General features: G+C 42.1%; 1 protein-coding gene across 2 annotated transcripts in view; it reads right to left on the reverse strand.

Annotated features, from left to right (window-relative positions):
- The window catches only part of Trpm1 (transient receptor potential cation channel subfamily M member 1), a 129,908-nt gene that overhangs the window by 70,170 nt on the left and 47,712 nt on the right, over nt 1-12,026 (reverse strand). For both annotated transcript variants that reach the window (XM_077799379.1, XM_077799378.1), the window contains exon 2: nt 5,353-5,432. In XM_077799379.1, coding sequence (XP_077655505.1) covers nt 5,353-5,432 — 80 coding nt within the window. The remainder of the gene's footprint in view (nt 1-5,352; nt 5,433-12,026) is intronic.

A 12,026-nucleotide genomic window follows, 5' to 3' on the forward strand; every position in this document is an offset into this window, starting at 1 on the left:
TGGGACCCAGGGGTAAGTGACATGGGAAAGTAGGGAGGGGAGGTCTGCTTCTGGGATGAGGAACTTCCTGAGGGCAGTCATGCACACCAGCAAGTGGGTGGGGGAGCCAGGGACTGGGAGATCTGGGGAGACGTGGGCTTGGGACAAGAGAGGATGTCTTTATTGGACGATGTGTGTGAGCAATGTGCACGTGCTCTCTGTACTCATGCTGGCAGCCTTGGAATTTTCTTCCTGTCCTTCTGGATAATTCATTAGTGGCATGAGCCACCATTCCAGGTTTCCTTAGGGAAATGTCTATTCTTTCTATTCCTCCCTTTCTCCTTCCCTCCCTGTCTCTCTTTCCTCCTTTCCCTCATCTTTCTCCTTTCTTCCCTTTCTCCCTCCCCCTCACCTTTCCTCCTTTCCTTCCCACCCCTTCCCAACCTTCCCTTCCTTGTAAACTGTGTGTGTGCATTGGGGGGGGGGGGACTGGCGATTGAACCCAGGGGCACTCTACCACTGAGGCACTATCTCTTATTTTTTGAAACAGAGCCTCATTAAGTTGCCCAGGTGTTAACCTTGAACTTGCAATCATCCTGTGTCAGCCTCCTGAATTGCAAGGATTACAAGCATGTATCACCACTCCCAGCAAAATAAAGCTTTATTGATGTATAATTCATATACCACACAATTTGCTCATTTAAAGAGTATGATTTAATGGATTTTAGTAATGACAGATATGTGCAATCACCACCACAATTTTAGAACATTTTCAGCTTGTACATTTTGAAAATCTCCATTCCACTTGAACATCTATCTACTTTTTATCCACAACTACATGTCAACTTCCCTCCCACAGACATCATTAACCACAAATCTACTTTTGGTCTTTGTACATTACATACATCTATCTCTGCAGATTTCTACATATTTCATATAAGTAGAGTCATAAGATGAAGTTTTTGTGGAGAGAGGGCTTCTTTCATTTAGCATGCTTTCAAGATTCATCCATGTTGAAGCACATGTCAGTACTTATTCCCTTTTGTGGTTGAATAATATTCCAATATAGATGGATAAACTTTTTATCGTACTTTGAGGGACATCTGAGTTGTTTTAACTTTTTGGCTACCATGAATAATGCTGCTATGAACATTTATATACAGGTTTTTGTGGGAACACATACTTTTTCTTCTACTGGGAGTGGAAACACTGGATCATATGGTTACATTATGTTTAATCATTTGAAGAGCCACCACGCAGGTTAAAAGGACTGTACCACTGTGTATCTTAACTAGTAGTGTATGAGGCTTCTGATTTCTTCATACCCTCTCTGGAACTGTTGATTATTTGACATTTTTATTCTAGCCATCTTACCAGGTGTGCAGTAGGATTTCATTGTTGTTTTGATTTGCATTTCCCTCATGAATAATGATGTTAAGTATCTCATATCTTTTTTGGTTATCTGAATATCTTCCTTAGAGAAATGTCTATTCAGAGTCTTTGCCATTCAACTTGAACATTCCACTTGAACATTTTCAAGTCCCACTTGAAAAACTTGGGTTATTTACCTATTTTATCATTGAATTGTAAGAATTCTTTGTATTTCCTGGATATAAATCCCTTACCTAAGTGTGCACACACATGTGAGATATATATATATATATATATATATATATATATATATATATGATATATATCAAAGTTATATATATATGATATATTCATATACATCAAAGTTTATATATTATATTTTTATGACTATATGTATTTTTATTTATTATATATAAATATATATAATAAATATATATATTTATATATAAAAATATATAAAAGTTGTTTCCACTATTCTGGGTTCTTTACAATTATGTGTGACCTTTACACTTGGATTGTTAGTTTCTACAAAGAAATTAATTGAGATTCTAACAGGAATTGAGTTAAATCTGTGTATCATTTGGACAGCATTACCACTTTAACAATGATACATCTTCCAATCTGTTAACATTTTTTGTTTCCACAATTAGTTAAGTCTCTATTAATTTCGTTAAATAATGTTTTGCACTTTTTGTATCAGTATAGTATTGGCCTCATGGAACTTGTTGGAAAATATACCCTTCTCTTTTATTTCTGAAAGAGTTTATGAAGAATTGATCTTAACTCTTCATACAATGGTTTTTAAAATTCAGCAGAGAAGTCACCAGAACCTGTGCTTTATTGATTACTAGTCAACTACCAGCAAGGAGTTTTGGTTGTTGTTGTTTATTACTAATCCTCTATCTCTATCTATTATAAGTCTAATCAGATTGTGTATTTCTTCTTGTGTTAGTTTTGGTCTTTTTAGGAATTTGTGCATTTCATGAAAATTATCCAATTCATTGGTGTACAAATCATAATATTCCTTGTATTCATTTTTGTTTATATAAAATTGGTAGTGATGTCTCACATTTCACTTCTTATTCAAGTCATTTCGGTCTTCCTTCTTGTCATCAATCTAGCTAAAGGTTTGTCAGTTTAGTTGATCCTTTCCAAGAACAGTTTTGGATGGCACCGATTTTCTCTATCAAAAACTCTCTTTTCTCCAGTATGGAGGGCAGAGAATAGAATAGAACAGAATAGAATAGACTATCTTGTTAGAGTCTGTAAACAAGTCAAGATGGCGCCTGGCATTTTGCCAGAGGGAGTGGTTTGTGAAGTAATGCCAGCGAGCCATTAAGTGTGGAGATTCCTTATTGGTTGACTACTGTATCGAGTTTATGTTAATTAAGATAAGCTGTGTGGAATGTATATATACCCCTCCTGTCCTACAATAAACGGCTCCCACTCCTGCTGTATCAATGTACACAAGTTGCTTGTCACACCCCCCCCCCCCACCCCGGCTATTTTGCCCAGCCAGCCGGGCTGCGGCACTATCTATTCTATTCTCTCTTTTTAGTGAAGTCCACTTTAAGCATGAATTTTTTTGTTTTCTTGCTTTAGTCTTAGTTGGTTTTATTTTCCCAGTCTCTTATGGTAAAAAGTTAGGTTATTTATTTAAAAACTTTCTTCTTCCTTACTGTAGGTATTTACAAGTACAATTTTTTTTTCTCTCAGCACTGTTCTAGCTGCATTCCTTAGGTTTTGGCATGTTGTGACATTTTCATTATTTCACTTTTGATTTCTTCTTTGAGCCAATTGGTTATTTAAGAGTATGTGGCTTTAATATGCACATATTTATGAGTTCCCCAACTTTTTCATTCTTATTGGTTTCTTCTTTCCAATTTCATTATGGTTGGAGAACATATTTTGTATTATTTCTACCCTTTTAAATTTATCCAGACTTGTTTTATGAACTAACATATGGTCTATTTTGGAACATAGCTCAGAGCATCTTCCCATATGCACTTGAGAAGAATGTGGATTCTGTTCTTGGGTGGCATGTTCTATAGATGTTTGTTAAGTCTAGTTGCTTTATAGTGTTGCTGAAGTCTTTTATTCTTTTGTTGATCTTCCAAGGGTTATGTTATTGAAAAAGGGATTTTTGAAGTCTCTATTATTGTTGAATTGCTTACATCTACCATTACTGCTGTCAATTTTGCTTCACGGATTTTGGTATGCTGTTATTTTGTTTCATGTATTTTGGAATGTTGTTATTTTGGCACATATATGTCTACAATTGTATATAAGTTCCTAGTGGGTTGACCCCTTTTTCATTTAAAAATATTCTTCTTAGTGCATGCCCATAAACTCAGCAGCTCAGGAGGCTGAAACAGGAGGATCACAAGTTCAAAGCCAGCCTCAGCAACTTAGTGAGGTCCTAAGCAACTTAGCCAGATCCTATCTCTAAATAAAACATTTAAGAAGGAATGGAGATGTGGCTCAGTGGTTAAATGCCCTTGGGTTCAATCACTGGTACCCCCCCCCAAAAAAAATCCTCTTTATCTCTAGCAACACTTTTTGCCTTAATGTCTATTTTCTCCAAAATCAGTATAATTACTCCTATTTTCTCTGGCTGCTGCTCATGTACATGGGATTTGGATGGAAGGGAGCTCTCACCTCTCAACTGTTCTCACCTAGGACTTAGCCTCAACAATAGGTAGCAGAGGACTGGGTGAGAAATGCCAGAGTCCTGCTCCTCTCTGGACAAAGGAGTTTTGATTGGGAGCTGAGGGTAGAGGGAGTCCTGTGTTCTAGGCTATAACAGAGTGGAGTCTCTACCTTGCTGAGCTGGGATTGGGGAAACTCTCTTTGTTTAAATTCCACAGATTTCTCCTACTAAACTTCAGTAGATTTCCTTGAATAAGCTTTTTTTCCCCCTTTGTTGTTTGCCTTTGAGACTATTCACAGGGGCTTTAAATAGTTTTTGTTTGTTTAAATTCTAGCTTTTAGGAGTCCATGCTAGAGAATGCATAGAGCTCACAGAGGAGATCTGTGTGTGAGCCCTGAAGCTCTTCTGCCTCTTCTGCTGCCTGACCACTTGGCTGTGTGGCAGGCTGTCAGGTTGGCAGGTGCTAACAGGGGCTAGCATGGATAGTTACTATAGAGGAGAGCTTAGGTGCCACAAAATAAAGAGGGACAATAAAGAAAAGACTTGTGTGATCACTGGCATTGTCCCATAATGGCATTTCTATCTTGAGGGACAATCACTGGGGTTCAAGCAGGAAGAAGAATGTGCAGGGTAGTATGTGGGGCAGGGGAGCTTGGGGACTTCTTGGGGAAACTGTGATTGCATGTGTAAAATTTGATCCAGGTGATCTCTAAGAGCCTGTGCACTTTGAAATCAGTGAGGTAGACGGATTTCATGGTTAATATATGGATAAATCAATTCTCCCATCCCTAAACTCAGCCTTACAAGTTTTTTTCCCTCAGAAATGAAATATTTTAGTTAAATCCATCTCTGATTTCTTGCATGACTTCAGAAGGCCTTATCTTCAGCTAATAACAGATGCAATTTCATATATGTGAATGAAATTGTTTGACATTTGTGTACAAGTGAAGCCCTTTAAGAAAATTATATCTAATTACCTTAACCACCCAGATTGTCCAGTGATGGGAATTCCTTTTCATCTAAATTATGAAATTATTAAGGAAGCCCAGAAGATACCCTGGACATCTGTCCAAAATTCTCAAGTTCTTGTTCTCATTAAGGGTGAGAGGAACACTGTAGGACCATCTGGTTTTGAGAGTTCATTTTAGAGAAAGTGATAGACACTTTTTACTAAGGCTATTTATATCTTAACAAAGGAACTTATTAGCTCAGTGACTGCCTTGTTAGGGACTCATTTAGGGACTAGATTCTGGTCACCCTATTTGATTCATCTCCTCCCTTCCCCCAAATACTAGGAGAACAGTTGATATTCCCAGGTCTGAATAATGTCTTAACTATGGATCCCAACTTACCTGTTTGGGTCTTTGGTGTTGGGAATTACGAAAATACACTCCCTTTTGCAAAATGTTTTCTCAATCCAAGCTTTCTGGCCCTGAAAGAGAAAGAAATAAAAATTAGACTGATATATCCACAAACCATGGACAGAGTTCATTATTTTACTTTTATAAAACTAATATGACACTAACAGGCATATGTCTAAATAGTCACCTCCAATCAAGGTGGACTTAAGCCTTGCTAGTAATAAGGCTTGGAACATTTATTTATGGTTCCCATTTGCTGAACCTAAGCACCCGTATCTGTTGAAGATATTTTTTGTGCAAGGTGTCGTGGGGACTTCTGAGGACATGAACTACAGGGCAAGTGTTGTTCACCATCTGGAAATGGCAAATGTGGGGTGGAGGAGACACCAAGCTAAAGGGACAGCAGAGCTGTGGCTGGGTCCTAGAGCAGTGGCCGCACCCATGCCGGATGACACAGCGGCCCCTGCTGGCTTTGTTGTGTGTGTCTTCTTATCCTCAGTCATCTGGAGCACCCTCACATGGAGGTTCAAAGGAGGGAAGTGATCATATCAAAAGGCTCTGTTATTCTTGTCTCCTGCATACGTTCCTGTCACTGGTGTGGTCAATTAGTTGCTTGCTCAGCTACCTCAGTCGTGGGGGAGGGTGGGGGGAGGGTGTGTGTGTGTGTGTGTGTGTGTGTGTGCGCGCGCGCACGCGGGTAGAGACGCGAAATCAACACACAGACTCTGGAAGCTGGTGAGAGAACTGGCAGGAGACAATCCTCAAGTCGTTGTCCAGTAGCTCAGTTTATTTTTGGAAAGCATACAATTGTTATAGGGTTCGACTGGGGCGTGCCCATCAATCATATATAAGCAAGGTAGTATCCATAAGCCAATCATCTTCTGCCTAATGTAACTGCACTATGAGGATGCTCTAAATATTGCTATCATCAGGAAGGGTCTTTGTCCCTAGGTGAGAGGGTTTTCTAAGTAAGGAGTTTCATGCCTGAAGCTCCAGGCTATCAGTTTCCTGGTTCGGCAGCTTGGCAATGCTAACCACCAGTGCTAAGGATGAGGTTTCACTAACGGCTTGCTACAGCAGAGCATCCCATCCTGCAGGCGTTCCTATCAGGCCTGTAGTGTAGATTCTTCAAGCACTCTGGGCTGCTCATAGCTGCTAGCTGCTAGCTGTAAACTGAAAGTTATTCCAACAGTCTCCCAGGACTGTGGGAGTCAGTAGGTGGAGAGAGGGGGAAGAGCCTTCCCAGGGAGGGCAGGGTGTACCAGCAGACAGGGGTGTAGGAACCCAGAAGTCCCTGGCAGAGTAGGGTGGGAGGCAGGCTCAGAGTGCATTTGTGGTTTTTGTGTGTTTGTGGCATGTGTGTTGTATGATGTATTTGAGTCTATGTATGTGTGTGTATGATGTATGCTTGGTGAATGAATGTGTGTATGCTGGTGTGTGATGAGTGTTTATGTGAGTGGGTATTTATGTGTGTGGTATGTATATGTGTGTCGTGCATCTATGGGGTATGTGTGTGTTTGTGTGGTGTGTGTGAGTGTGTGGTATGTGTTATGTATGTGGTATGTGTACATGTATTATGTGGGTTGTGTATGATGTGTGTGGTGGTATGCATATGTCTGGTATTTGTGTCTGTGTGCGTGTCTCTGGGGGCAGTAGTGGACTGTTTGGCAGATGCTTGGAAATGGAGATGGTTAGCATACAAATCCTGAGTCAGAGCTTAGAAAATCTATGGCCAGCACAGTCTGATGTCCTTGGTAATTTGCCGACGGTCTCCCTGGGCAGAATCACAGTATGATCTGAGACGAGGGTATGACCTGAGGTGTTTAGTGGAATTGGCCTCAGTGCTGCCTTCCTGCTGTCCCACCCACAGGACAATGCTGCTGATCTGGGGATTCCCTTGTCTCTTCGGAGGTTGCCTCACAGTGACAACCCAATGTCACAGAGGCCCCCTGACCCGATCTAGGTCAAGGACTTGATAACACCAACTGCTGCTTCACAAGAGCCATTTCTAGCCCTACAGGTAGAACCTTCAGGTCCCTCCCTGGAGAGCCTTTCTGGGAGATCTCAGAAACAGCTGATCAATTGGCTTCTTTTTGAATAACTGGAATGATTAGAATATAAAACTTTGTTCAGGGACCTTCAAAAGCCACACTGTCGTTGTTTCCCTCCAAATAATGACCGCTTGAACACTATGTCATTGGTGCTAAACATTTGTGCTAAAGAGAGGAAAGCATCCACTCAAAGGATAAAGTGCAGAGAAGTCCTCGGCCTAGTCTTCTCATGTGGAATGTAAGAGCAGCTCAGCTCAAATAGGAAAGCAGAGCATTCTCTGACTGAAAGGAAATATGCGTTCCCCTTTTGCATTTCATGCCTCACTTCCCAGAGAAGCTGGGAGAGCATACTTGTGTTTGTTTATAAAAACACAGGGGTCATACTATTTGGACTATATGCCAACTAAAGACAATAAGAATTCTAAACAAATATCAAACTCTCTTGAATAGGTTACTCTGCCACGGAGACAGAGGATATCTCTGTGAAGTCAGCACACTAGAGTGATACATGCACACCCATGTCCCATGTTTATAGCAGTGTAGTTCTTAGTAGCTGAATTATGGAAATAGCCTAGGTGTCTGTCAACAGAGGATAGATAAAGAAAATGTGGTATATATACACACATGGAGTTTTATTTTATTTTATTTTTTAAATTCTCCAATATTTTTAATTAATCCCAAAACTCAATTACATCAGGCTGCATTTTGCTTTTAATTTTTACATGAACTCAAGTAGTTTGGTTTCTTTTTTAATTTTTTAAAAATTTGTTTTAATTAGATACATATGACAGTACAATGATCATGACATATCATACATGATGGAGTTTTATTTAGCTATGGAAAAGAATGAAATCATGTCATTTGCAGGAAAATGGATGGAACTGGAGAGCATTATGCTAAATAAGTGAGACTCAGAAAGTCAAGGGTCATAAGTTTGCTCTCAGTGCGACTGAATTACAAAGAAGGAGTTAGTAACTTGATAGTAAAGAAATACAGTGAACAGCACCTAACACACAACGCGAATCACAGTCATGGAACAAAGTCCACGAGGCTCCTGAGTAAATGTACTGAGAAGAATAAAAATGAAAAACCTAAATCTGATCAGGACACGTCAGACCACCCAAATTGAGAGAGTCTGCAAAATAACCGACCTGTGCCCTTAAAAAATGTGAAGCCAGTGAAAGAAGAAAAGCCTAAGGCAGCACAGCAGAGGCTCAAAGGACAGGAGCACTGCCAGCTCCGCCCCTGCCCGCCCCGCCCACCGGCCCTGCCCCCTCCCGGCCGGTTCCCTATTGTGCCTCTCCTGTCACTCAATCTCCCGCTCCCAGCTCCCACTCTGGGGCCCTCCTTCTTAGCCCTGCCCTATGTTCCCGCCCTATGGACTCTTTCCTTTCCGTCCTTTTCAGTCACCCTAGGATAAGGTACCAGCAAGAGGCATGGCCAAGGAAACCCGGATCAACACGGGTATTTTAGAAAACCTGAGTCTTGTCCCTGAGGTTCGGGTTCCATATGATCAAAAGGAGCACATGCCTCTTGTCCTCCAGGGTTTGTGCCACGAAATTAAGGAAGAAGCTCCCGGAGCAGTACTGTGCCCCTGGCTCTTATTACTAAGTCTGTTCTGTCACGGCTGACATTTAAATACCTCCGTCATCAGAAGTGTGTCCCTGTCTCCTCCTTGTCTTGCCTGTGCAGTATATCTGTGACTTCTCAGCAGGGCATTGGCCTTACATTTTGCCTTCCAAACTCTGAAAAGGAGGGCTTCTCTGGATGCAGAGTGCCAGCCATTGCTGGTGGCTCTGGGCAAGTGCAGCTGGCATCTAGAGTCCTTCTGCTTCACTGAAAATCCTCTCCCTCCTCCCACAGAAGTTCTAGAATGTGACTAACATATTCTCCCTGAGGAGTGAGGTGTTTTGGTTTAATATTAACCTTTGTTTTCTTTTAAACTTTGGTGGAGGAGAATATCTTCAGTTCAACAGGACATGTTACTACTGAGTCTCTAGAAATGTCATAGAACTTTCTGAGGGTAAAAAGAGGGATGGGGGCCATTCTTTGCCTGCAGACTCTTTTTCCGGAAGCAAGACATACAAACCATGCCCTCCCCTTGTTCCAGCTTGTGTTCAAAATGTCTTCTCTTCAGTCAGGCTCCCTTGACTCTTCATCTCACCCCAGCTTCCTGCTTCCTTGTCCTTCACACACCTCTTCCCTTCTCAGTGATCTGTCATATTACCTGTGCCTCCAGGAGTTCCTGATGAACAGTCCATACTCCATGCCTTCTCTCTTACTCTCTCTTTTTTTCTGGCAGTGCTGGGGATGGACCCCAGAGCCTTGTACATTCTAGGCAAGTACTCTACTAACAGAATCACAACTCCAGCCACTAGATGCCTTTTAATGATTGAATGAATGAATCATCTGATGGACCACTGCCATGCTTCTCAGCCCTTATGCTGTGTACAGCAGCCTTATCCCTAGAGCTCACACCTGCCCAGCAGGGAACATACAACAGAAGGGAGCCGACCTGGGGTGCTCAATGAGTCTTTGCTCACCTGGGGAGGAGCTCAGCTCCTGAATGCTGCTCAGAGGCTAAGGTAGGTGAAAGGCAATGGGTGGAGGGCCCCCTTTGTCAAACATTCCTTCTTCCCCTCTTGTCACACTCCAGTGCTGAATAAATGCCATGGTTGTAACCAACAGCCACAAAATTGTTGAACCGATGCTTCCCAACTGCTTAGAAATTAGTCACACAAATTCTAGAGTGACAGTGTCCCACTGCAAGTTGGACTTTGTAAGCATCACCCATCTCATTCTTGCAAAACATGCCATTGTGAAAGGAAGGAGGGCAGGGCCTCCGTGATTCATGTACAAGCCCCTTTGGATCCCTCTACCTGAGGAGAGATATGCCCCATCCTGTGAAATACTCTTATTCACCAGGAATGGTCATTTTGAAAGCCTTAGTGAGAAATGATGGGAATGCTTTGTATTGGGGATTAAAATCTGCCCTTGAGGATGTTCATCCCAGCTGTGATGTCTGTCTGCCTGAATGAAGGCACAGTGGAGGTCACACTAGGGACAAAACAGGAGCATCACCAGCACAACTCTCAAGTCCTCTGAGCTATTTCTCATTTCTGAAACGGAAATGCTTTTGAGTGTTTTAAGCCTCATCTGGGATACCATTCGTGTAGTATTTGGGAGATACTGGAATTAAGTGGGAATCTTAGTTATCACTAAATGACCCTTTTGCTGGGTACCACCTGTCTGTGATGAACCTTGAGGTGGGGGGAGTTGGAGATGTGCTACAACACGTCCAAGTTATCTTTTGTATAATATGGATGGTGGTCCAGGTACATGTTGCCATCATTCTCTGGATTTGTGTAGATTTATAATGAAAGGGCTGAGGAAGTGTGGACTTCAAATGTCACTCTGTGAGAAAGTTTTCTGTGAAGGGAACTGGGAAATGGGTGGTGGTGGGAAGCTAGGGGGCATGAGGGGATATGGGGGAGACTTAACAATCTGACCATCTAGAATGTGTTTACACCACATGAGGTGAGAACAGGAAGCAGTGGAGCACACTCTAAAGTAGGCTGGAGCAGGGACAAGAGTGAGGCTTGGGGGACTGCTGTAAAGACAGGGTGTATGTACCTTTGATCTGGGAAGATAGGACCATGGGAAGTGGCTTCCAAACATAAAGGCTAGTTTTTTGTTTTTTTGCTAGATGAGTCTGTTTACTCAATGGTGCTGTTTCTTGGGCCAAAATTAACAGCAAACCCCACAGTGAAATGACTGATTTGTGGACCAGTTTAGCCAGAAGAAACCACTTGTTTCATGTGTATATTTAAAGTAGATGACTCAAACTCTCACCCACTGCTGCATATGGCCCACACATGAGCTTGGTTTGACCCTTGTATATAAATACAATTAGCTGTCATTATTAACCAAGAGGGAGACCATGATATCTGGCTTTTCTTGAGAGCCCTCTCCATGTAGGAACAGTGGCTGGTATTCTTCCACAGCTACAAGTGCTGTGGGTCCCCATCTCTGCACTGATGACTCTCTGGGATCTGCCCTGGCCTGGTTCCTAGGGATACCTGTGGGCCCCACCTGAGGCAGCACCTGCATGCCTGGAAACTCTCCACTGCAGAGAATTAAACAAACTCCCCAGCCAAAGCACTGGCACAAACCACCCTTCCTTATGGGCACAAGGATGAAAACCCACAATCATTCCTTCCTGCTCCACCCTCCCGCCTACTTACCACCACTGCCCTTGGAGGTCATGGCCTGGGTCCAGCAGGCCATTTCTGGTGTGTTGGCTGAGACTCCCTGCTCTTCCCCTTAGGGACACACTCAGGTCAAATTCAGCCTCTCTGTACCATATGGCAAAGCAGCTCCTCACCTTGATGAGTGTTTTACAACGTGGCCCATATTTATAGGCTGTAGACTGGAGTGAGACTCAATTTATGTATGATGTGTCAAAATGCATTCTACTGTAATGTATAATTAATTAGAACAAATTAAAAATATATACTTAAAAAAAGATCACCACTATTAAATCCAGAGCATTTTTCTGACCTCTAAAAAAAAACAACCTCCTGTCCCCATTAGCAATCACTTCCTATTCCTCCC

The sequence above is a fragment of the Urocitellus parryii genome, chromosome 6 (assembly GCF_045843805.1).
Source record: "Urocitellus parryii isolate mUroPar1 chromosome 6, mUroPar1.hap1, whole genome shotgun sequence".
NCBI classification, from domain to species: Eukaryota; Metazoa; Chordata; class Mammalia; order Rodentia; family Sciuridae; genus Urocitellus; species Urocitellus parryii.